The 27,793-nt window shown below is 42.9% G+C and overlaps 1 protein-coding gene across 1 annotated transcript in view; it reads right to left on the bottom strand.

Moving 5' to 3' along the window:
* MYO18B (myosin XVIIIB) overlaps nt 1–27,793 on the bottom strand; it is a 330,341-nt gene that overhangs the window by 73,396 nt on the left and 229,152 nt on the right. The window contains 1 exon segment of the mRNA XM_020996632.2: nt 26,313–26,498. Coding sequence (XP_020852291.1) covers nt 26,313–26,498 — 186 coding nt within the window.

The following is a 27,793-nucleotide window of genomic DNA, read 5'->3' as shown; positions in this document are numbered from 1 at the left end:
TAAGGTTCAGGATTTCCTCTGACTCTCATAACCTGATTATTCTAACAGACGCTTAGGTTGAGACAGAAATGGCTTAGCTCAGAAGCTTCATTGTGAGCTGCTGTTATGATCTCCATTTTACAAATGAGGAAAGCAGTTAAATGACTTGTCCAGAGTCACAAAGCTGGTAAGTGTCTGAGGCCAGATTTGAACTCAGATCTTCCTGATTCTAGATCCAACACTCTGTCCACTACACCATGCCTCAAAGGACCAACCAGGTCTCACTGACACTGTAAGTAATTCAGACACCCATGACATCAAATTAGGTAGACCAGCTTAATTAAATCTACTGGCATGCATAATGGCCTTTCCTCCACACACACACCCTCACTCCACATTGACCTAAAGGTGAAATTTGAAGGCCAAGATGTAATAGTCTAAACTGGAATTCCTCAGTAACAGATTGACCCCTTTCTCTCCTAACCACACTCCACTGTGTCCATGTGACCCCTATCTGACCCCATTTTCCTATTCATCAGCCTCATTCTCATCTCCCAGTGGTTGCCAATCAATGGTATGTTCTAGGAACATAGAAACAATCTCAATTGTATACTGAGGCTGCAACCTGTTAGTTACAATCCTTTCTACTCCCCAAAAGGACTTCTTTATTTTCTCCAGAGAAAAGTTCCATTTTTCAACTGTTTCTCAAAACCCCCTAAAGAAAATAACAGAGTTACAATCATCTCCTTATTTATGTTGAAGTCCAGTCTTCAGAGGGCTTAAGTGAGTAAAGAAGAGACAGTCAGCTCTATCTCTGTTCTCCTTGGACAAATCAACACCTTTCAATACTTTCTTACTGCTGGAGAAGTTCAGCTGGGAATTGATTGGGGAACGTGCAGAACGAGGCTGTTGGTGATGATGGCGATCAATGGTAGAATCTGGCCTTCCCCAGGCTTGGACTAAAATCAAAATTGTCTCCCTGAGAAAAGGGATGAAGAAAGTAATTGGTGCTAGGGAAAGTAGAGGGAGAGAAGGCCAATAAATAGCATGTAGCCAGGCAGAATAACAACCAGGGATTAAGACAATGATTTCTGAGATTGCAGGAGATGCCATTGTGGGAATGATTAAAAGTCTAAAATCTCAGCATCTTCCTAAAGTAACCAAAGGGTCCTGATATGTATCAGTACCATGACACTTGTGTTTTGCTCCCATCCATCTCTTCTCACCCCCATAAAGAGCCACTTTATAATGAGCTTTTGGCAATGATCCCATTCCCTTCACTGTTTGCCTCTTCTCTAATTGAAAGGTTAAAACCTATCCTCAGAGGAAGGAAAGATAAGACAAGGAAGCTTTATCTGTCTCAACTATCTTTCTGGCATATCTAGGAAATTGGGCTCTGGGTATAAGTTCTTAGAGGGAATGGTTGATATCTTAAGCTGTATGTTTATCTCCCTATAACACCAACCACATGGAAGAAGAACCACATTTTTGAGTTGGAAAGGGCCTGAGGTCAACTGGTCCAACCTCCCATCTCATGTCAGATTTCATTCTTCTCTACAACCTCTTGACAATTAGTTATCTAGTCTCTGCATATCTAGATATCACAAAGGGGGTGAGATGCAGAGATTCAATTGTTGAATTTCCTACATGAGCATTTGTGCCTTGGGAATCCACAAACACTACAGATTGGGGCATAATTTATTGTTTTGTTGATCATTTGGGCCTAAGAAAGTAATGGAGAAAATGTTACTTAAGAATATGTCCTATCAACATTTCTTGGGAAAGCTTGTGGTTAAACATTTCCCAGTACACCACTGATACTGTCTCACACATGAGTCTTGTGTTAATATTCTGATCATTCTGTTGACTAGCTGTTTGACCTTGGATAAATCCCTTATGCTTTCTTTCTTTTGGGGCCCCGCCACCAGGCATGGTTGGACTGGGCCACCGGGAAGATTTCAATCCTAATAGCTACCTCCTGCCTGGCTTTGTGTTTTTGGTAGTCAGGAGCATAATCAGTGAAAAACAAGCATTGGCTTTAGAATCAATCCTGAGTGAAGCAATGTGGGGGTTACAAGAGATGGCCCCATCCTCAGGGATCTTCCTTAAAGTCCAGCAGGGGGAGACAAGAGAGCAATGCTCTGTCTATGTCTTGCATGCACCTACTTATTTATACGTGTCTCCTTTAGAATGTGAACACCTTGAAGGCAGGGACTCCTTCCCTTTCTTTGAATCCACAGTGCTTGATCCCTTTACTGACAGAGAGCAAGCACTTAGTAAGTGCTCATTGACTGACTAATGCAATTAGCAAATAATTTGGCTATAGTCTGAGTGGTTCTGACTACAAACCAGAGAAGCCAGAGAGAAGAGACAAAATGGGGCTGGAGCAGCCAGGAGAATAGGAGTGAAGACAGCTATAGAGATGTGCACAGTGTGGACCACGTGGGTGGTGGAAGGACCAATGGTGGTATTGTTTGTTTGTCTTCCATTCTCGAAGAGGACCATGATATCAGGGAGGTGATGCCACGACTTGCAAGTGAATTGGATTTAAGTGAGGGAGAGCTGTGCAAAATCACCAGCCTCACTCTCTCCTCTGGAGCCATCTGGATCCAGCGGCAAGATATAGATGAGGACAACTGAGGCTCATGCCAGTGGGAGTCTGTGAATGCTAGGAACACTGTAGCAGCTCACCTTTTCATCACAATTTAGAGTTTATGAAGCGTTCCTCGTAACAATGCTATGAGGTAGGTAGTGCAAACTTTGTATCCTAGATTTAAGGCTGGAAAGAACCTTCAAGGTCATCTAGCCCAACCCCCTTACATTACAGATAAGGAAACTGAAGTCCAGGGAAGTTAGATAACTTGCCCAAGATCATACAGCGAGCAGGTGACAGCTGAAAGATATGTCCTCCAACCACAAATCCACTTCTCTTCACACTCTGTGACACTGCCTACTGCATTAGTGTACCCATTTTACAGATAAGGTCATTCAAAGGGATTCACCTGCCCAGTCCTCATCAGATGATAGATTTAGGGCTGAAAGGAACCTGAAAGGCTGGGCATCCAGCCCAGCCACTCCTCCTTTAACAGATGAAGAAACTGAGGCCCAAAGAGATTGTTATTTGCCCAAGGTCACACTGGCAACAAGTAGAAGAACAAGGCTAAGAGCCATGTCCTGCACTGCCAAACCTACCATTTTTCAATCGTCCCACACTGCCTCCCCGTTTTCAGGTTAGTAAGCTTTGGGGGAACTCAAGGGAGCTCAGTGCTCAGTCCACTTCACTACATTTGTCCCCATGTCTACTAAAGAGATACAATATTATTGTGTTCAGTTTAAAATAGATTTTGCCCTTTGGTCTACTGTATAAACTATAAATATGAGAACATAAAAGCAATTCAGATGGTTCAGGAAGGAGCAATGTGTTGCTGGGCTTAATTATATGTTAGAGTGAATAGCACTGTTGTGAGTGATGGAAGAGACGTCGGTGTCAGCACAACCAGGAGGAAAGAGGACTAAATGTGGCATTAGAGGGCCTGGGGTTGAATATGAGCTCAGCCAGACTCTAGCTGTGTGACATTTGGCACATCACTTGGTCTCTCTGGCCTTCGGTTTCCTCATCTGCAAAAGGACTCGCTCTGGAAGGGTAAGGGTGGATGACTCAGGGTTTCCCAAGATTCACTGCTCCTATAGCCTACTGCATACAAATGGGATGCGAACATTTCTGGGACACTCTGGCCACTGTGATGAGCATCAGAGACATAGCCAGGAAGAATTTTTTTTTTGGTACTCTCCAGAAACAAGGAGAATCTCAGTCTGAACCTTTTCATCGTTCAGAGCCTGCCTGACAGAAGGACAATGTCAGACTTTTGTCCTCTCACCACCACCCAAGCAATTAGCTTCCTCAGGCAGGAACCCAAATGATTTTCCCTGTGCCTTTGTGAGTCACTTTTAGGAAGGAGTTGAGTGTCCCCTCCAAACCAAAGCCAAACTTTAGTAACCATGGAGGCCACATCACTTCCCCATCTCTCACTGAAATCAAACAAGAAAAATCAGTCCTCCATCCCAACCACACAGAAGCCAGGCTGCCAGCCACAAATTGCCCGAACAAGGACAGATGCAGTGCTCCCATTTGCAAACTTTCGGGAGGGAGGATCATGGCAGCGGCAGCTCCCACAGTTGGGAAAATGAAAGTGCTGGTTTTAATTTTCAGAGCTGGCAGCCAGGATGCCACGTGGTGGTGCGGGCCACGAGTCATTTCCCCAGAGCACAGCCAAGGAGATGCTGGGAAGTGGGGAGAATCCCAATAAGGCAGCCAGCTTTGGCAGCATGGCTATTGCCAGTCAGAAGAGCCTTTGTTCAGCCACTTAGCACCACAGTTATCAAAGCTTGGGAGTCACTCCAACAGCTGGCCCCAAATGCATTATTCCCATGAGGACTCTCCCTTGCCACCTTCCATTTCTCTTGCTTACATGATCAAAGGTCAGATGTGGCTAGGGCAGAAGGCCATGTATGTGGTACCAATATTTTCATTTTCTCTCTGCTTCTGTCATCCCAATGTCTGGTACATAGCACTCAGCAAATGCTTGCTGATTCATGGATCGTCACTATCTCTATCTATCTGTTTCTCCCTCCTTCCTTCTCCTCTGTCTTGGTCCCTTCTTTTTTTCTTTCTTTCTGTCTCCTTTCCTCCTCTCTCCTTTTTTCTTTTCTTTTCTTTTCTTTCTTTCCCTTCCTTCTTCTTTCCCTCCCTTTTTTCCTTCCTACATTCCCTTCTTCCCTCTCTCTCTTTTCTTTCTTCTTTCCCTTTTCTTCATTCCTTCTTTTCTTCTTCCTTTTTTCCTTCCTTCCATTCTTTATTGCTTCCTTCCTTCCTTTCTTTGTCAAGTCCAAACTCGGTGTGAAGAAGTCTCATTGTATAAACTCAGCAACTCATATGTAACTTAGAGTCTAAGAGAATTGCCTGGAAGCACTCAAAAGTCAAGAGAATTGCCCAAGGTCACACAGCTAGCATGTGTCATAGACCGGACTAGAACCAAAATTTCCCAGGCTCTATAGCTACCTCGCTGGCCACTATGCCACACTACCTCTCTTACCATCACAAGCGACACAAATATTAAAACCTCATGTCACTTGGAAGAGTAACTATATGTAGCTAAGCTTTGTTAATCAAGAGAAATCTACCATCCCCTCCTGTCACTATACCAGGAACAAGCTGGCGGGATGGATGCCCTGGTAATTGAGATGTAGAAGGTAACTGGGGTTATGACAAAAGCCAGAGTGTGCACATGCATGGGACACAAAGAGTGACATTCATAATCACAGAACTGCAGAGTTGGGGGTAAGGGCACTTAGTGGCACCACAGCCTAGAATGAAAAAGCTGGATGTGAAGTCAGAAGATGCAGGTTCAAATCCTGGCTTTGCCACTAGCTGGGTGACCTTCAACCCCCTGAAACTCTGTACTTTGATCTGCTCATCTATCAAAGGAGGGTGGGGTCAGGGAGTAGATCAGGTAGTCTCTAAGCTCCCTCTCAAATACACATGAGATGTCCCAAACAGCACCAATAAAGATACTGAGGCCAGGGTCATGTGGTCTCTAGGGGCAGAGTTTATACTAAAGATCCACTTCTCCTGACACTAAATCCAGGGCTGTTTCTACTACATGTCACTGCTAGGGATGGAATGTGTGTTTGCTAACAAAAGTCGAAGCTGAAAGTTCAGGCAGATTTCTTTCTGGAGTCCCCTAATACGAGGGCTATGCTCTTTCTGCAGCTCGATCAATCATCCAGTAAATTTTTATTGAATATGTATTGTACGTAGAAGCTCCTTCCTATGCAGTAGGGTGACTAGGTGGCGCCAGAGTGCATAAAGCACCAGGCCTGGAGTCAGGAAGACTCATCTTCCTGAGTTCCAATATGGACTTTGACACTTACTAGCTGGGTGATCCTGGGCAAGTCATTTGCCCCTGTTTGCCTCAGTTTCCTTATCTGTAAAATGAGCTGGAGAAGGAAATGGCAAACCACTCCAGTATCTTTGCCAAGAAAGCCCCAAATGGGGTGACAACTGAAATGACTGAATAACAATGCTGTGGAAGAGATCCCACACTCAGAAAACAGAGTGATCACTGCCCCCGCAGAGCTTACAGTCTAACTGAGAAGACAACACTTAGAATCTGTTAAACAACTGGATTGGTTACCCATGATCATTTATAAACTCACTGAATGCTAGAGCTAGAAGGCAGTTAGAATCATACAAAATGGAATGTCAGATCTGGGAAGGATCTTAGAAGGTAGAAGTGGTATTAGAACAAAGAACATAGAATGGAAAAGATGGAAGAGGTCTTAGAACACAGAATAGGGGGTTCCTGGTCTGGGACAGATCTGAGAGCACTTTAATGCTAGAAAGGACCATAAGATGTTGAATAGAGAGTGTCAGGGCTATGAGGGACATTAGAACAGAGAACAGTAGAGCTAAGAGAGGCTTAGAACAGAAGGTGTCAGCCTAGGAGAGTTCTCAGAACTCAGTCAGTGTAGGGAGGGACTGTAGGTATTAGCTAGTTCAAGTCCCTGCTTGTTGAGTCATTTCAGTCCTGTCTGACTCTTCGTGACCCCATTTGGAGTTTTCTCGGCAAAGACACTGGAGTAGTTTGCTATTTCCTTCTCCAGCTCATTTTACAGATGAGGAAACTTAGGGCCAATAAGATTAAGTGACTTGCCCAAGGTCACACAGTAAGTATCTGAGGCTGGATTTGAACTCAGGTCCTCCTGACTCCAGAATTGGTGCTCTTCTTTGCAAAAGTAAATCAACATAGATTGGCAAAACTGGGCCTGGATCCCAAACAAGCTTTTCTCTTCCTCTTCTATCCATCCTCCCCAGTCATCAAAATCATCTTTCCAAAGCATAGGTCACTTCTTGGCTGAAGAGTCCTCGACAAGACTCTTGTGTTCTTGCTTTAGGATAAAACACAAACTCTCCCTGGGTTCAGCCTTTAAAGCTCTACTAATCTACCACCAACCTTCCTTTCTGGTTTGTTTCATATTCTTTCCCTTCCCTCGGTGTTCCAGCCAAATCTGCCTGCTTCCAGTTTCCCAAATTAGGCCCTCCATCTCCCACCTCCATGCCTGGAGTGCTCTCCCTTCTCACCTCTGCCTCTTGGGATCCCTGGCTTCTTCCCAGGCTCAGCTCAGGAGCTACCTCCCACAGGAGCCTTTTCTGGGCCCCAGCTGTTCGCACTCTCTCTTTCCTGAAAGGACTCCACAGTTCCTCCTCTATTTATACACCCTCAGTAGGACAGAACATTCTCAAAGGCTTCTATTGTTTCGTTTTTGTGGTCATATCCCCAGCACCTTGTACACAGTAGGCAATTAATACATGCTTGTTGAAAAGCATTGAGTAGGATTTTGTTTTTCATCCAGTGCTGCTAGATATATATGTGGTCCCACAGGAAAAGTCACTTCCCTTGGTTGAGGGCAATGGAAAATATAATTCTGCTGAGCTCAGCACTCCAAAAATGGCTTCACATTAAAGTGATTCAATAATTCCTCCAAGAGGGGACCATGACCTGCTTGGCAGCTGAGAATGAAATAAAAAGGTAAGAGAACTCAGTATCTTCAGAGCATGGCTCAGGAGGGGGAAAGTTTTGATGTGCCAGGGACATGGGTTATTGACTGCCTGGGAGATAGGAAAAGTCTTATATGGAGGCCATTCATCCTATAATTTACATGGAGCCGTAACTAGGGCAGGACAACTGAGCTTTTGTACTCAGGCATCAAAATTTACAGGGGCCGTGACAGCAATTTCAGTCCTTCAGCAGTAATGATAATAATAATAACTAACATTTATATAGCATGTGCTATGTGCTAGGCACTGTGCCAAGTACTTCACAGTTATTGTTTCATTCAGCCCTCCCAACAACTCTGGGAGGTAGGCGCTATTTTATCTTGATTTTATAGTAGAGAAACAACTAAGCTTATTAGTACTTAGCAAAAATGATTCTTTAAAATGGGAGACCATGAGGTTGTGGATTCCTGTGCAGGGTAACCAGGGCCCATTTAAATGTCTTCTTGGCCTGGCCCTGCTCTCTGGCCCTGCCCCCACCCTAGGCTGTACCTTCCCTGAGACAGACTTGCTGTATCCTAAGTCTCTTCCTCCCACTCCTTCCCAACCCTGCCTCACCCCCATCATGCTACTTCAAATAAATTGAAGAAACCTTTTATACTGCTTACCCTGGATACAAAAATTACCAGTTATGCTTCTCTTTGCTCCAGAGAGCAGGTCTCTGGCTAGGAATCCAAAATAGAATAAAGCCAGGCACTCTGCATGGATCTGGAGGAAGGACAGAATCCAGATCCATGCTGACTGGCCACTTGGCATTCCTGTCTTCAAGGAGCTCTGTATTCTGGGGGCATCATCCTTCATTCATTGAATCAAAGGATCTAGAGCTGGAAGGGACCTTCGAGACCATCTCGTCCAACCCCCTCATTTTACAGAGGAGGAAACTGAGGCCCAGAGGGCTTAAACAATTTGGTACAACCCAGGGTCTCCGGAGGCAGCATGACATCGTGGAGAGAGAGAAGTGGATTCTGAGCTAGAGGATCTCACTACTTACTGCCTGTTTGATTTGGGGGAATCAGCCAGCCATCTTCAAACCGGGCCTCAATTTCCTCTGCACTGAAACAATGAGGGGAGGTTGTATCTCTAAATCTACGGTCCTATGATGACAGACTAGCACTTAGCACAAAATAACCTAGTACACAGAAGGTGCCTAAAAAATGCTTATTCACTGACTGCCTGACTCCAGACTTGGTGTCTCCCAATCCAGCAAACCTTTGTTAAAAAGCACCTACAATGTGCCAAGCTCTGGGAATAAAAGACAAAATGAAAACACTGTCTTTGCCTTTGTGGCACTTACGTTGGCATACTATATAAACATATAAATAAGAGTATTTGTTAAGCATCTGTTGTATGCCAGGTATTGGGCTGAGTACTGGAGACACAGACAAAAAATAAACACACAGGGTCCTCCAGGAACTTACATCACAGTGGGAGAGGGGAAGTAAATACAGGGACTTATACAGGTGCTAATTTGAAGATAAAGTGAAAACTAAGACTGGCTTCCTGAGGAGGGCATCACATGATCTGAGCCTTGTGGGCATTCTAGGAAGCAGAGATAAGAAAGTATAGGGGACCAGCCTGTGCACAGATATAGAAATGGGAGATGGGATGTTCTTTGTTCTACAAGACAAATATCCCTGAATATCTCCTGTGCTCCCAGGCCTCTGCCAGGCAAATTTGGAAGAAACAAGCATTGATTAAGTACTTAACTCTGTTCCAGGCACTTTACAGAAATTATTTCATTTGATCCTTACAACAATCCTGTTAGGTAGGTGTTGTTATCACTATTTTACAGATGAGGAAATTGAGGTTAAGTGACTTGCCCAGGGTCTACTAAGTATCTGGGGCTGGATTTGAATTCAGGTCTTTCTGATTCCAGGTCTAGTGGATTCTGATTTCCAGGTCTACCCATTGTACCACCTAGCTGCCTCTATCTATATAAGCCCTAGTCCTTGTTCTCAAGGTGGTTACTATCTAGTTGGAGAGAGAGAAAGCATATTAGCCAACTAAAAATACAAGGCAATAATACAAGAGATGCTTCAAAGCAGTCTTTGCTAAGGCTGTAGGAACTTGCTGAAAAGCTGAGAGGATTTGGGTGGGCACCCTGGAAGACAAGAGTGTCAGCTCAGGCTTAAAGAATGGGTAAGGTTCATTTACATGGAGAGATGGGAGAAAAGAATTCCAGCTTAGAGAGGGAGGGATGTTCAAGGACTTTAGGATACAGTTGCACTCAACATAAGGAAGATCTTTCTAGCACCTGGAGCTGGCCAACATGAGAATGGGCTGTCTTAGAGGCTGTCATAATAATATTTCCCATTTCTATAGTAACTTAGGGTTTACAAAATTATTTCTTCACAACAACTTTATGTGTTATGTAGCATAAGTATTGTTATTATTATCCCCGTGGAAGTGTTGAAGGGGCAGTGTGGTTCAGTTGATGGAGTGTTATGGTTGTCATCCAGAAGATCTGAGTGGGAACTCCATCTCTGACTCTTAGCAGTTGCATGCATGACTCTGGACATGTTCTTTAACCTCTCTGTGGGGTGGGCAACCCTCTGAGGAAATTTGACTAAGTCAAAGATGGATCACAACCTGTGTTGAGTAGAAGGAGTTTTCCACACAAAGAGATTTTATGCTGATGAATCACAAATGTGTTGCACTTGTGGAGACCTTAAAACAAAGGTTAGAGATCCATCTGCTAAGGAATCTGGAGAAGAGATTCTGATAGCGAGTAGCAGATTGGACCAGATGATCTTTAAGATCCCTTTCAATTCTAACATTTGATTACTCTACCTAGTGGTCTTAGTATGTTGGAACTGGTCTGGTCTTCCTGAAGCAATCTGTGCATGGGACCTAGAAATAAAAGCTTATTAGGATTGAAAAAAAAAACTGAAAGGATTCTGAGTAACAGAGTAACAGCCAATTCTTCGTGGAAGTGTCCTGAATTAAGTGCATTCCAACATCCAAGCCAGGCATGAGGTGAAGAAAAGAGTGATCTTTCCTCTCATTTTCCTTTCCTTATGATCTCCAAAACTGTCCTTTGTCCCTTCTTCATAAAAGTCAAATACAAGGCAAAGGAGAGGTGAGCAAGCAGAGAAATAGGAAGCAAAAGAGAGGAAGAGGAAACTAAGAAGGAAATAAATGGAAACTTACAAGAATCAAAAAGGAAAACCATAAAGAGAAGGGGAGGTGATAGGAAAATAAGTAGAGAAGAAGCAAGAAAACACAAGAGGGGAGACTAAGAAGGAGGAGGGGACTTCCAGGGGAGGCAGATTAAACCAAGTGGAGAGGAGAAATCCAAGACAGGAAGGAAATGGAGTGGAGGTCAAGGCAACCTGAGGGGAAGATGGACAGTCTCCCCCAAGCATCAATTTGCACCCCCACTGAAGCAATAAAATATAGTGGGAAGAATAATGATAAAGTCAGAGTCAGGCAATTCATAGTTAGAGGACCTGAGTTTGGGACCTGGCTCTACCACTCATCACTTGTTCACCTTGGACAAGTTGGAAGTAGTGCCATGGAAAATGGGACACTGGATTCCACTCTAACTCTGCAACTTCCTGTGTGGCCTTAGTGGCAGGCCCTTCACCCACCCCATCCTGTTAAATTCAAGGATGGTATAGATAAATGGCTTCTAAGGATCCTTCATTTCTACCACTGCCTCTGAAAAGAGTGTGTTAATGGATTGCCTACTGTTCTACTCTGCCTCTCTATTACTTCCTAGACTCCTTCTTGGCCACCAATCCCCTGTATGCATTGTCTCCTCTATTAGAATGGAAGCTCCTTGAAGGCAAAGGTGGTGTTATTATTGTATGTGTATTCCCAGTGCTTGGCCCATAGTAAGCACTTAATCAATGTTTTTCATTCCTTTGGTTATTCTGTTTTTGAATTTTTATTTATTTAATTTTTAATTTATGGTATAAAAAAAGCATTTCTATAGCATAATAGTACAGTATAATACAATATAGCATAATATAAAATATATATGAAGTACATATAAAATACACAAATAAATATATTATATATAATATATAGATAAATATATAGTATAATATACAATATAATATGATATGATATGATATAGTATAGTACAGTACAGTATAGCGTAGTATAGTATAGTACAGTAGAATAAAAAAAGATGATTGCACGCGAAATTGTAAAGGAAAGTCTTTGAAAGTATCTCAAATTTCCATAGCATTTCAAGGTTTGTTTTCAGCTGAAGACCATGTTCAATAGATAGTTCATTGTGCCACAGAGGTGGCCGCTGAGTCCCCAAAGGCTGTGCCATTGGAGAACAACTCTTGGAATGCTCTACCCAGCTGGAGAGGTCTGGTAATGACTATCGTTACCAAAGGGCCAGCTTGGCTGGGTGATAGAGGCTCATACCTAGGCTAACCGAGGAGGAAGGAACTTCTCAAGCATCTCAAAGACTTGTGACTAAGTCACAGAAGGGGCTGCCATCTGCATAAGCAGAGGAAATATCACATAGACCAAGTTACACATCTCTAAGATACTGAAATATTGCAATTTATAACAATCCTATGAGGTAGATAGGGTAGTAGATAATAATAGTATAATAGATAATAAGTATATAGAGATAACAATATAATAGATATATAATAATATATTGTAGATAATAAGATAATAATAATAATTATCTTCAGTTTACAGCTGGAGGAAACCAAGAGTTAGAAGGAAGAAAATGATTTATGTAAGGCCACATAGCCAGTAAGCATCAAAGGTAGAATTCAAGCCTAGGTCTCTCCTAACTCCGAATACACTACTCTCTGCACTGTAATGTCACCCTGAAATGTCACCCCACCTTCTTCTGGCTCAGATACATATTTTGAGATGAAGTCCCTTGGGCTGCTAACTCATTAACCAATCCACAACTTGTAAACCCTGTTCTCCATACCCCATCTTGATTAGTTCTAAAATTAAACAACAAAGGGTTTTACTTCTCAGAAATCAGACAATGCTACAAACCAGGGCTTAATTCATCATTTTGTTATTTTTTTCTGGACTTAAGAAAATGATGAAGAAAGTCTCAATAATGCAGATTTTTTTTCAATAATGCAGATTTTTTTTCAATAATGCAGATTAAACTTAAGAGTACATTCTGGTGCATTATTGTCATGGAGCTGATTGTTAAACATTTACCAGCACACCGCCGCTTTCATTCCACTTCCAAGTGACATCTCTTCAGACAAAGACAGTTATCAGGTACACTCTGAGTCTTTTCTCCTTCAGGCCAAACAGCCCTAGTTTTTCAACTTCATACAGTATGAATTCAAGGCCTCTTGGTCATCCTAGCCACTGTCTGAATACTCTCCAGCTCATCAATGTCCTCCCTAAATTGTAGATCCTAAAACCAAGCCCAATATTCCAGGTATGATATGAAATCACTTTTGAACAAACATTTCAAAGTTCAGTTTCCTATAACAATTTCTCTCTGAAAGGATCTCTTGTCAGTTGGCAGACTAACCTTTCCAAACTCCCTAAATGTGATTATACGGAGTATAATCTGATTAACTCAATTTGAATAGGGTTTATTTGAATAATTTAATGTACACCTGCACCATTCCATCAATATTTTTTTTTAAATTAAGTAATTAACTTTGCAGTGGCAAGTTGCTCTAATTCCCAACAAGTACCAAGCCACAAAAGTTCAATAGATGAAGTCTCAGGAGAGATGAGATTAGTATTTCTCCCCTTGCCTTCTAGTCTTTCCAGCCAGAACATTATTTGTAATTGATATTAGCATCTGTAGGCACTGATTCATTGCTCCAAGGTCTGTTTGCAACTGAGAAACAAATCTGTGAGGCAGAAAAGTAACAGAGTCAATTAGTCCTTAGGTGCATTATTGATAATAAATTGGATAGTCAAGCTATCTCATTCTAAGGAGCTCATTTGATGAGATGATGTCCCAGCTGGAATTTGGACAGGACTATTAGCCATTAAAGAAAAGAATTACTCAAGCAATCTCACTCATTTCTAAAGTGTTCCTTCTCGTGACAAACCTGAGAGATGGCCATTATCCCCATTATACAGTTAGGGAAATGAGATCCAAGATATATGGGCTAATACATACTGGGTTCAGTCTTGTCGACAGTCCTAAAAATAATAGCTATTTTGCCCCCACCCAGAGTTCCCTTTAAGAATATATAGCTTCTGTTCAGGTATCCACAGGTATGGGTTTCAAAGTTCCTACAGAAGCACTCAGGTTAGCAATGCATGTCATATATAGGACAGCCTTTATTTCAGCCCACAAAATATGCAGGAAAAAAAAAACCACAAAGGACACACAATAACTCTTAAACAACTGATACAATTCCCTGCACCTCCACTTCCTCTCATTTTCTCTCAAGGACCATATATAGCTATCTACACTAATCGTATTATCCTGTGGTTTAGGACCTCCTTGGGATAGAAAACAATCTTGGGTTCCTGAAGAAGCAATACCCTAACATTCCAGTGAGCTTCATCCTTTGCCCAGGGAGAAGTAACTTTTCTACCATCCCATAACGAGCATCAAATCTATCACATCCTAGCTCCAGGGACAGGGCTTTTTTTCCTCCGTGCCACCCTGCCTCTCCCATCTAAAACTCCTTCAAAGGCCATGCTTCTTTTATGAAGGAACTTTTATGAAAAGACAAGAAGGACACCATCCAGCTGTTAAAAACAAAACAAAACAAAACCTGAAGTATATAAATTCTCTACATTTCAACTGTCAGCTCAGCCGGAATATAGGGATCATTAAGACCAGCAAGTGAAAACAGTTTGTAAACATGGAGTCTCTAATGCGTTGAGCCATTCTCGATCACACTGTGATAACACAGCTGTAATTAGGAGAGCTGTCTTCTGTCGAGAGGACCATAAAAGGTGTTATTTACACCCTGCCTCTGGCCGAAAATACCCTCCATATGGAATGTCTTCTTAAATACCTCAATTCCCAATGAAAATAATTCACTTTTATACTTGAAAGTTCACATCCATTCAGGCAAAGAAATACTTTGAGCTCTGAATATAAGCATTATGGGTTCAAAATCTATGTTTGAGGCTGGGCAATGAATTATGAACATGGAATGGAAATGGATGAGATAGACCTAGACTCTGAGAATGCCATCATGGCATCTGAACATCAAAGCTATCTCAAAGTGGAATGGACGGCCTAGGCAGTGCAGTAAATAGAGCCCTGGACAGAAAGGCAGAAAGGCCTGAATTCAAATCTTGCATCAGATACTTCCTAACCACATGACCCTTGGCAAGTCAATTTCTCTGACCTTTGGTCTCCTCGTGTATAAAATTAGGAAGCTGGATGAGCTGGCCTCTAGGGTTTCTTTCAGCTAAACCTAAGATCCTGTCCTCAGTAGGTAATAGGTTGTTGCTATTATTATCATCGTTCATCTTTTGTTTTCAAAGAGAACCAATGACATCGTGGGGTAATGTATTGACTTGCCAGTGAATTGGATTTTAGTGAGGCAGAGTCAATTTCATATAATACTGTCCCCCTTACTGGAGAACCTCCAACCTATGATGGATGACCATATGTCCAGTATACCACAGAGAAGATTCTTGGTCAGGTATGAGTTGGGCTAGATGGCTGCCAACGTCCCGTCCAATGCTGACATCCTATGAGGCTTCAAAGTTGGGGGCCATGGACAGCTGTGGGAACTGGGAAGCTGAGGCCAGCCATCCTCTTTTTTTTTTTTAAAGCAGGAAATTGTGCTTTCTTGGCACACAGAATCATTCCACAGCCAAGGTCATCCACAGTTGACCTCAGCCACCCAATTCTCATCCAATGAAGACTTTTGTCTTATAGAGTATATGCCCAGAGCAAAGAAATCAAAAGGACCCTGAATTCTTCTGGGCGCGAAAATCAACCCTTTTGTCCACTGGACTTGGGTGGTTTCTCCTTTTCATTTCTTTTCTTCCCCCAAGGGTGAAAAATTGGCCCAAAGTAACACCAAGTGAATAATTCATGGGCCATTTATAATTTATGTTGGATTTAACAGAAGTAGGGCCATAAGCGGTTGTCTATTAACTATTTATGATCTCACCCAGCCGGCTGACAAGCCAGTCTGGGTGTGAAGATCACAGCCATGCCACCATGTTTTATGCAAGCATTATTAAAACTACACAGTCTGCAGGGATGGCTTCCATTCTGCTTGCTCTTAGACTGTGAAGTAGCCTCTAGGTCTTTATGAGCCCATGACTTGGTGATCCTTGGGAAGAACTGCTTTCTTTGTACTCTGCTACTAAGAAGACTGATCTCCTCATCCTCCTTCAGTACTCAGCTTTCTCCTTCACTGACACATCTTCTAAGGGCCAGAAGGCCAGAGGACATCTAAACTGAGGTCCATGAGGAGAAATGATTTGACTAATGTCATGTGAAAGCAAGAGGCAGAGACACCATCTGAACCACATTCAAAATGCAGAATCCTTTGCCCTCCATGAAGCTGAATCTCTTCTCCTAAAATACTCTTTAAAGAGTGGTGCACTAGAAAAAAATGGAACTGGAATCAGGGCTCACCTCAAGCTCAATCAACCAATTAGCAAACATTAATTAAGCACCAACTGTATTCCAGACACTCTGCTTGGGATCCAAAGACAAACATGGAAACAACTCCTGCCCTCCAGAAGCTTATGCTCTTGCTCTACCACTTACAAGCCATATGATCTTGGGCAAGTCCAGTGAAATGTTTGTTTTTATGTTTTTATACCCAACACTTAGGGCAGCTACTGGTGGTGCAGTAGATAAAGCATTGGGCCTGGAGTCAGGAAGACCCGATTTCAAACCCGGCCTCACAAATTAGCTATCTGACCCTAAGCAAGTCACTTCACCCTGTTTGCCTCAGTTTCCTTTGAAGAAGGAAGTGGCAAACCACTCCAGTGTCTTTGCAAAGAAAACTGCAAATGGGGTCGAGAAGAGCTGGATGTGACTGAAATGACTAAAAAACAACAGCAAAAGCCAGCATTTAGCTTAGTGCCGGGCATATATAACAACAGCAGCAACAACAAAAATTGTAATAACTGGCATTTACGGAGCTCTGTAAGGGTTGCAAAGCATTTCATGTGTTATCTCATCCGACCCTTCTAACTCTGGGAGATAGGTGCCCTCATTATCCCCATTTTATAGATGAGAAAACTGAGGCTGGGGTTAAGAGATTTGCCCAGAGTCACACAGTATTAAGTGACTGAGGCAGGATTCAAACTCGGGTCTTCCTGACGGGACGTCCACACTCTTATCTACTATGCTACATAGTAAACACTTAGTAAATACTTGCTTGAAGTCACTTCTGTCTGAGTCTCAGTAGGCACTCACTGAATGCTTGTTCTATTAAATTCAGTTCCTTCATCACTTAAATGGGAGTGCTGATATTCAAACTGCCTAGCTCTTAGGACTATCCTCAGAACAAACGGCTTACTGCGTGCAAAGCAATTTGAAACCATCAAGCACTAATGACCTGGCAGGTAGGCTTATTTTTATCTCTGGATCCAGCAAATGTTGTCTGAGAGTTAGCTGTGTACTCCCAGCTCCCTACTCGGGGCTCAGAGGCAGGGGTGGGAAAGAGAGAAAAGTAGAGTCTGGATGTTACAGAGGAAACAGCCAGATCCAGAAGACAGACGTTTGAGTCTCTACTGGGACTCACATGGAGCTCACAGGCTTTCCCAATAGCTAGTTGTGTGACTCTGCACCTTTTGGAGTTGAGTTTCCTTTATTGCAAATTGGTGATCATTCTAACTGGATCACATACGCACCTCACAGGGTTGTTGTGAGAAGCAAATGAGGATGTGTATGCCTTCCCAGAATGAGGTGCTGTAATCTCTGGATCTTGGTGTTAACAAGGAGCCATTGAAAGCCAGAGCTGGGTAGGGCCTTACAACATGGAATGTCAGAGCTAAGAAGGACCTTAGAATATGGAATGTCAGTTAGAAAGCACCTTAGAATATGGAATGTCAGAGTTGGAAGGGGATTTAGAACAGGGAATGCCAGAGTTCAGGATGAGGGTCTTAGAACATGGAATGTTCGAACTAGAAGGGGCCTCAGACCATTAAATATTGAATATTAGGTGTGGGAAGGACCTTAGACTAGAGAACGTCAGAGCTGAGAAGAGCCTTAGAACACAGAATATCAGAACTCAGGGGGTGCTTTAAGACCCAGAATGTCAGTAGTGATAGGGCTAGTAGGAGAGCCCATAGAACAAACATCATTGCTTGGGGACGGTTGAAGAGACCTCTTAGAACACAGTAAATAGAAAATCAGAAATGGAAAGAAACTCAAGGGATATTTAGTACAATCTCTTCATTTCACCTGTGGGAAAACTGAGGCCCAGACAAATATGCCTTGGCCCAGATCACATGGGGTGTTCCTAATTCATTAAATTAACCTCAGGAGGCCAATGGTTGGTCACTCTATTTCTCAGGTGGAGAGCAGAGTGGCATTGATGAGATTATTCTTCAGTAACAAGGAAATCTACTTCACTACACAGTTTTCTGAGGTCCATGATGACCCTAGAGAAGGAGGCTAGGAAACAAGCCCCCAGTACGAAGCCCTGCCTACTGGCCTCAGGACACTAACCATTGTGCAGCCCTACTCCCCACTCTCAGAATGGCCTCCAAGAATGAGTGGGGAATTGATTCCATAGATTGAAGCATGTCCCTCACGAGGCTAGGATGAAGGTTTGCTCTCCATGTCAGGAGTCACAGAATCTTAGGCTAACCCCATTGTTGCAAAGGAAAAAGGTGAGGCCCAGAGAAGGGCTATAACTATCCAAGCTACATAGGCCTGGGCCATTTTGTATCGCTCTATTCTAGGCTTCATATGACCATACCTCCAAGACTTGCCCACCCATTGGAATGATGTTGCTTATAAAGGGGATCATACGATACAGTAGACCACAGATTTAGAGCTGGAAGGGGCTCCAGAGGCCATCAAGTACAACCCCCTCATTTCACAGAGAAAGAAACTAAAGCCAAGATTTGAGTATGTCACACCCCACCCCATCTCAACAAACTCCAATGCCTCCCTCTTACCTGCAGAAAGAGATACGCAGAAACAGAAACCTCTGTTTGGCATTCAAAGCCCTTCACAACCTGGGGACAGTGATGGAGGAGAGGCTTGTTCCTGAAATATTGCCCATGTTCATATAAACACTGAGTGTAGACTTCCAGAAGACAGATCACTGCCACAGGTAGTTTTGATGGTTCCAAAGCCAGTCTTACTGCTGAATGATCAAATTCATCTTCTTTAAGATCCCTAGTGATCTATGCCTGGGGGGACCCTAACCGTTTCTCCATGCTGCTATAAATTAAGTGTCACCTCTCCCCTACTCTCCTACCTTGTCCAGCATCATGTCCATGAAGAAATGGAAACCCAAATGTACCCAGTGGGCGCCATTTTTACAGGATGGCTTGGATCTGACTTCCTTGGTAACTCCTTATCTGAAGCTGTGACTTTGCTTCCTGTGCGGGGAAGTCCCCGGGGTAGAAATCCCCCCCAGACAGTTAGGCAACTTGTGTATAACTTCCAGAGTGCTAGACTTGGAGTCAGGAAGACCTCAGTTCAAATCTGGCCTCAGACAGTTACTAGCTCTGTGACCCACTTCACACAAGGGCCAGCTTTGGGTTATTCTCATTGATGGGGAGTAAGAGCATAAACTTTCACAACCAGGCAGACATTCTAAACTCTAGACATCAATGTGCAGTCCACCTGAGCCTCCTGACTTTCATTTATGGATCCAGAAAATTTTGTATAAAATTAGATCAAAGTAGACAGCAAGGTAGGAGAGTATCAAAACATTAGAACATCCTGGGTTCTGAAGAGTGAGATTCACTCCCAGCTCTAACACTTTCTAACTGGGTGAAAACAAGTGAGGGACTCACCCCTGTCAGCCTCAGTTTCCTCCTTTGTGGAATGAAGAGATCAGACTAGATAGCCTTTAAGGTCCCTTCCATCTATGGCCAAAAAAAAAGTCCAAGACATGAGATCGAGAGCCAATGGGAATCCAAGAATCATTGCGCTAGAACTAAATAAGGGCCCAATCCCTTCTCTTTAGGAAGATTCCTGGGACCCACCAGTGAGTCTGTGGGTGGGGCTGAGGAGGCAACCTGGCCACTATCCTCAAAATACACAAATCACAAATCATCAAAGCTCATCTTGCTATCTTTCTCTGAAGCATGTTTTATGTATTCTCTTTCTATTTATTCTGTGTACACTTATGCATATCCTCACTTTCTCTCCCACTAGAATTCAAGAGATTGCTTCATATATTGTTTGTGTATACCCAGTGCCTAGTACAGTGCCTGGCACATACTAGGCATTTAATAAAAGTCCATCAATTGATTGAGTGATTGATAAAATATCGTTGCTCAATGGATTCCTAGCCTCCTCTTGAATACCTCCAATGATGAGCAACTCTATCTCCTGAATCAGCCCATTCCATTTTGGGATAACTCTAATCATATTACTTTTTGCCTCCCCACTTGGGCAGAGACTAGCGAGTTGCTCATTCTACAATGAGACTACAGTTTTGATCATCACCCTTGTTTTCATTGCCATCGGGGCTGATATTCTTATAGCATTGTCAGGACAGAAAACAATTCTTCCATTAGCGAGTTGCTCATTCTACAATGAGACTACAGTTTTGATCATCACCCTTGTTTTCATTGCCATCGGGGCTGATATTCTTATAGCATTGTCAGGACAGAAAACAATTCTTCCATATACTGTCTCATTGGAACCTCACAGCATCACTTTGGGGGGTGGGACTTGTGCAGGTATTTCAGATATGATACCCGTTTGACTGATAGGAAACTGAAGCTTAGAGATGATAAATGATTTTCCTATGGTCACACAGCTAGAAAGAATTCAAGGCCATGCCTCCTCAACTCCACATCATCACTATTCTCCTCTGGGTTTCCCAATCCAAAACTTTGGGTTGAATCACAACATGGTACATTGAAAAGAGAGCTGGGTTTAGAGTTCGAGGGCCTGGGTTGAGATCTCGGCTCTTCTGATCCCTGCCTGTGTGACCTTCAGCAAGACCTTGGGGTGGGGGTAGAAGGAGTAGGGCAGAGGATAAAGGCAGAAACAATGGATTCTTGGGCCTCTCAAAGGAACATCCAAATTAGTCCAAGGGCAAAATGTCCCAGCACCAAGATGATGAAGGGGCTGGATGATTTAAGACCAGAATATTTCTTTCTCCATAATGGCAAGTAGAGTCACTGGCAAAAGTACATTTACTAAAATTAATGGGGAAACAGCTTCTTTCTTATTTCTTTTTCCAGGAAGGAAAGTTTCATTGATGGGGTAATGGATTGTGATGGGGATGGGGTGGCACCATGGAGCAATCTGTAAATCAGTCGCATGAACCAACATGCTGCCATTAAAGCTCAAACCAACAGTGACAAATGTACTTGGCCAGGGAAGGAGTGGGCAGGAATGGAAGAGGACAAATTCATCAACATCTGTCTCCTTTGTTCTTTTCTAAACTGTATCCCAGGGCCCAGTGCTATTTCTCAGCCTTTTAAAGGAGGGTAATTTCTCAGGGCAGCCTGTCTCTGACTCCTGTGACAGGGAAAAAGGACACAGTGATTGTGACCCAGGAGTTTTAGAGAAGATGCCGGGGACTGGAGAAAACACAAGACTAGGAGTCCCCAGGAGACCTGCTTGTCACAGAAACTGCATAGTTCAGACACAAAAGACCTCAACTCAAATCCTAGCTCTTCTCTCCCTAGGATGTAACTTAAGACTATGAGTTCCTTGAGAGCAGACACTGTCTTTTGTCTTTCTTTGTATCCCCCTGGCTTAGCACCATGCCTGACACATAGTAGGTGCTAAATAAATGCTTATTGATAATTTCAGGGCTTCAGTTTCCTCATCTGTAAAATGAGAGGTCTGCCCTAGATGACTTCTGAGGTCCCTCGGTTCTAGATCAATCATCTTATGATTGGATATGTAAAATGAGGGGGCTGGACCCAATGTCCACTGGCCAGGATGTCATAGAACAAACCCTAGATTGGGAGTCAGAACAGATGGATCTGTCTGGCTTATCATTGTTATGCACTGGAAAGAATATTGGACCTAGAGTCAGGAGCCCTAGGTTAGATTGCAGCTAACAACAGATGACTCTGGACAAGTCACTGACCCTCAGACTCCTATCCTAGAAAATGGGGATAACAATACCTGTATGACCAACCTCAAATGGGGCTGTGTTGAGGAAAGCTTTTTGAAATGCTGAAAGGGCTCCAGAAATGTGAGTTGCTATCATCTTTATGACCATCATTATTATGACATAGAATTAGTATTACTGTTATTATTATAGAAGGAGATGGCTTTAGTAAACAGGTGGGCCAGTCCTGGAGTTAAGAAGACAGGTTCAAGTCCTATCTCTGTTATGTATTAGCTGGGTAACCCTGGGCAAATTATTAAATCTCTCAGTGCCCCCAGATAGCATAATAACAATAATAACATTTCTATAAAGCACTTTACAAATATCTTATTTTATCTTTACAATAACCCTTGGAGGTAAATGGAAGTCAAATGACTTGCCCAAGGAAACACAATGAGTAAGTGTCTGAGGCCATATTTGAGCTCGGGTCTTCCTGATTCTAGATCTAGCAACTTATCTACCTACCTGCAGTCATAGTTATCATGACGTAGAATCCTCATCTCCCAGACCTGTTCTTTGATGTCAGGGACTCCCAGTGAGGAAACACCCTATACCCTCATCCTTATCATTCCTTTCAATCATCTTTATCAATGTCATCATGATTTCTTTTTACTATTGTCTTAAGACAACAGGATCACAGATTTTTAAAGGAATCTTAAAGATTCCTTCCTACCTCAACCCCTTGATGTTATAGAGGGAAAAACGTGAGGCTCAGGAGAGAGAGGGACTTCACCCCAGGGTTGCAGAGCAAAGAAGGAGGTAAAGCTGAGTCTGGAACCCAAATGTCTCATCCCTCAGCCCATAGCTCTTTCTATCACGCTATGTTGTCTCCTCTTTTTAAGTCTATGTGTGTCTTTCTTGCCATCATATGTGGTTATCCTGTGTGTATGCCATTTTACTGGACTATAAGCCCTTCCAAGGCAAAGGAATGTGTGGATAACTTTTTTAAAAAAAATTAATTGTATTTTTGAATGAACAAAAATTTATATTCTCTCCTTCCTATTTTTCCATACCCATGAAAAAAAGAAAAACAAAACTCTCACAATAAATATCAAGCAAAACTAATTTCTGAATTAACCAAGTCAAAAACTATGTTCCAGTCTGCACTCTGAGTCCGTCACGTCTCTGTCAGGAGATTGGTAGCATAACCCAACATGGCTCCTCTAGAATTGTGGTTATTCACTGCATCGTTCAGAGTTCTAAAGCCATTCAGAGTTGTTTCTCTTTACAATGGTGTTACTATTATGTAAATTATTCTCCTAGTTCTGATCTCTTCACTTTCTACATCAGTTCATATAAGTCTTCTTAGATTTCTCTGACACCATTCCCTTTATCATTTCTTATGGTACAATAGTATCCCATTACATTTACATACCATAATTCGTTCAACTATCCCCCAGTTGATAGGCACCATCTAACTTTCAAGTCTTTTGCCAATAAAAATAATTGTCCTTTTCTTCTTTCTTTGATCTCTTTGTGGTTAAATCCTACCTGTGCTTATGGTGCCTAGCACTAGTGTTGAGTACACAGTCAGTATTTGTTTAGAATCATACAACCTCAGAGCTCTAATGGACCTCATTGGCCACAGTCCAACATATATCCCCTCCCCAGCATATCCAACAAAGGCATAGCAAACCCCTAATGACAACAAGAAAACTACCACCTCACCAAGGCAGCTTTCCTCTTTTGTATAGATCCGATCACCAGGAGGGACAGCTAGCTGGCACCATAGTACGAGGAGCACCAGGCCTGGAATCAGGAAGACTCATCTTCCTGAGTTGAAATCTGACATCAGACACTTACTGGCTGTGTGACCTTGGGCAAATCACTTCACCCTGTTTGCCTCAGTTTCCTCATCTGTAAAATGAGCTGGAAAAGGAAATGACAAACCACTCCAGTATCTCTGCCAAGAAAACCCCAAATGGGGTCACGAAGGGTCAGGTGCGACTGAAATGACTGAACAACAGCAATCATCAGCAAGTTTTTCATTATATAAGAACTAGATTTGCCTCTCTTCAACGTTAAGTCATTAGCCTGCCCTCTGGGAATAAGCAGGTCAAGTCTAACCTCTTTTCAATGTGACAGCTCTTCAAATACCTGAAGACAGTTATGGTCTACTCACTAATTCCTTTCTTTCCAAGGCTAAATATCCCCAGGTCTTTCATTTGATCCAAATACAGTATGATCTTGTAGCCCTTCACCAACCTGGCTGCCCTTCTCTGAATGATCTCCAGATTATCAGTGGACATCCAGGATACTATGTTTCATGGCTCTTGCATAGACGGATGGATGGATGGATGCACGGATGGATGGATGGATGGGTGGATGGGTGGATGGATGGGTAGATAGATTAACGGATGGATAGATGGATGATACTAAGGCTTCCTTACCTCAATTGTATCCCGGGGCTGGACAAAATACTTGAGATATTGTTTGACTAGGGCAGATAATGGCACCATTACCACCTATCTGTTCCTTTATACTGTGTTTCATGGTTCTTGCATAGATGGATAGGTGGTTGAAAGGATGGATGGATGCATGGATGGATGGATGGATGGATGCATGGATGGATGGATGGATGGATGGATGGATGGATGGATGGATGGATGGGTGGATGGATGGATGGATGCATGGATGGATGGATGGATGGATGCATGGATGGATGGATGGATGGATGGATGGATGGATGGATGGATGGATGGATGGATGGATGGATGGATGGATGGATGGATGGATGGATGGGTGGATGGATGGATGGATGGATGGATGGATGGATGGATGGATGGATGGATGGATGGATGGATGGATGGATGGATGGATGGATGGGTGGATGGATGGATGGATGCATGGATGGATGGATGCATGGATGGATGGATGCATGGATGGATGGATGGATGGATGGGTGGATGGATGGATGCATGGATGGATGGATGGATGGATGGATGGATGGATGGATGGATGGATGCATGGGTGGATGGATGGATGGATGCATGGATGGATGGATGCATGGATGGATGGATGCATGGATGGATGGATGGATGGATGGGTGGATGGATGGATGGGTGGATGGGTGGATGGGTGGATGGATGGAGGGGTGGATGGGTGGATGGATGGATAGATAGATTAATGGATGGATAGATAGATGATACTAAGGCTTCCTTACCTCAATTGTATCCTGGGACTGGACAAAATACTTGAGATATGGTTTGACTAGGGCAGGTAATGGCACCATTACCACCTATCTATTCCTTTATACTATGTTTCATGGTTGATGATGGAATGTAAACATCCTGAGAACAGGGACTGTTTCTTGTTTTGCATTTCTAGCTTTATATCTCAGCACCTGTACTTGGCACAGCAGAGGCTCTTAATGAATGCTTGTTTCCTGACATATAGCAAGTGCTTAGTAGATGATTAATTTGTTAGTTGATTGAGCACACACTTACCTCTCACCAAGACACAAGGCTGGCTTGGGCCCAGTAGGCCAGGCCTGATCCATGGGATGCCAAGCCTTCCTGGACTCATTACAAAGCTCATGTCTCTTAAACAGAGTTTTTCTGCCTTTCCCAGGCAACCATGGGAGCCTGTGAGGTGCCAGTTTGAGGCACCCAGACTCTTTACAAGGCCTCAATGCTCTGCTATGACCAGTAACTCACACAAAGAGCAGTCCAATCCTTTCCATACTCCTTCCCCCTCCCTACCACCATTCCATCCCCAGAAGCTGTCAAAGGTAAGACCATCCTCAATGACATAGGAGAGACTTCAGCAGTGGCCTGTGAAATATTATGGCCAATTGGTAAGAGACTTGTTGGGAAACCAACTTGGCCAGTGTCTAGAACACTGGCTGATATTCTCTGAGACAATGATACTACATGCTAGAAGACAAAGGGTCTGAGTCTAGCACCAGAGCTATGGGGATTAGTAGGACTGAGAGCTGATGAGATTGGGAGGGGAAATTAGGCAGCCTGAGATGAGACACCAATGGGCTTAGTCTGTCAAACTGTCAGTAATCCCTGTAGAGGACCAGGCTGAACCATAGCATACTGGGTTCTGGTAAGAACCAGGGAAACTAGTGAAAAATGGGAAGGTGATGAAAAATGCCCCCAGTGACTGCCAATGATTACCTGGAGGACTTTGGTGAGTCATCTAGCCATTCTGGGCCTTAGCTTATAAATAGCAGAGTATGAGTTAGAACCAAGGTCTCCATCCACTGAGGGCACTCACTCTTTTTACATTGAAAATGTTAAAATTCCCAAAGTCTACTGGCCTCAGAGCCATTGACATCATCATTGGCATCATCATTCCTCTCTGGATTCCCCCAGTTATTGGGGTCCTCCCTCTCCAGACTGACTCTGTATGTTCTGGGGACATGTGGTTACTGGGGACATGTTATCTCCCCATATTCCAAGGAGACTACAAGCCCTTTGAAGGGAGGGATTGTTTCCTTCTTGCCTTTGTATCCCTAGGGCCTGGCATATCTGCATTGAGGATGTATATGGTGGTGACCGCCCATTAGCAGGACCTGGGAGACAGCAGTCTCTACTTACCAGATCGAGGCACCGACGGCTGGTCTCTGCTTCCTGCTTCATCAGCTCTGCCATGTCAGCTTTCATCTCTTCCATTCTCCTCTGGTAATACTGGCAGGACTCCTTCTGCTCAGCCTCAGAGTTCACAGCCTTCTCCAGCTCCTCACCCATCTTGAGCGTACTGTCCCGAAGTCGAATCACCAGCACCTGAGAGGTAGAGCACCTGAATATTAGGGCCTAGAGGCCAGAACAGGAGAGGAGGGGGCTCTTAAGGAAGAGGGATCATTTATTTTTCTTAATCAAAATGAAAAAATTCTAAAGAAAGAAGAATTGGGGAAAAATCTAGATAATAATGGGCAGGAAAAAGGGAAGAGAAGGTAGGGGAAGGGGAAGAGGGGGCAGAGAAGAGAGAGGAGAAGGGTTATGGGGATGGAATTTGGCAGATACTGTCAGACTCAGGAGAAGCTGTTTAGTTTTATTAAATTACTTTTCTTTTTTAAAAAAAAGATGGCTTTCTGGGTAGGAGAGGGGGAGGGAGAGACTCAGAATGGAAAACAATGCAAAAACAAATAATATCCAAAAATAGATTACTTTTTTGTTGTGTCTTTTATTTCGAGGAGGAAAGCTTCCTCCAAGTTAGTACCTGACATCATGAAAGGGTGTGTGGATAGACAGGTAGATAGATAGATAGATGGATGGATGATGAATGGATAGATGGATGGATGGATGGATGATGAATGGATAGATAGATGGATGGATGGATGGATGGATGGATGGATGGATTTGTCATTCACTTGTTTCAGTCATGTCTTATTCTTTGGTTTTTTTTAAATTAATTTATTTTGATTTATCAACAATCACTTCCATATGCTTTTGAGTTTGAAATTTTTCTCCTCCTCCCTCCCCACCACCCTTCCCAAGATGGTGCACAATCTGATATAGGCTATACATATACATTCCTATTAAACATATTTCACATTAGTGAGGTTGTAAGCAAGAATTAGAAATAATAGGAGGAACCACCAAAAAGAGGAAATAAAATTCAACAGAAGAAAAAAATAGCAAATAGTATGCTTCAATTTGCATTCAAACTCCATAGTTCTTTCTTTGGATGTGGATGGCATTTTCTATCACGAGGTCTTTGGAGATGTCGTAGATCCTTGTATTGCTGGGAAGGGTTAAGTTACCAATATTAGTCATCTCACAAGGTGGCTGTTATTGTGTACAACATTCTCCTGGTTCTGCTCACTTCACTCAGCATCAGTCATACAAGTCTTGCCAGGTTCTTCTGAAGTCAGTCCGTTCATCATTTCTTATAGCACAATAGTATTCCATTACATTTATGTACCACAACTTGTTAAGCCATTCCCCAAATGATGGGCATCCTCTCAATTTCCAATTCTTTGCCACCACAAAAAGAGCTGCTATAAATATTTTTATACATGTGGGTTCTTTTCACATTTGTATGATCTCTTTGAGATATAGCCTTATAAGTGCTATTG

Source organism: Phascolarctos cinereus, unplaced genomic scaffold (assembly GCF_003287225.1).
Source record: "Phascolarctos cinereus isolate Bilbo 61053 unplaced genomic scaffold, phaCin_HiC Scaffold_4;HRSCAF=312, whole genome shotgun sequence".
Taxonomy (NCBI): Eukaryota; Metazoa; Chordata; class Mammalia; order Diprotodontia; family Phascolarctidae; genus Phascolarctos; species Phascolarctos cinereus.
The sequence above is the reverse complement of the archived record's forward strand: the minus strand, read 5'-3'. Positions and strand labels throughout refer to the sequence as shown.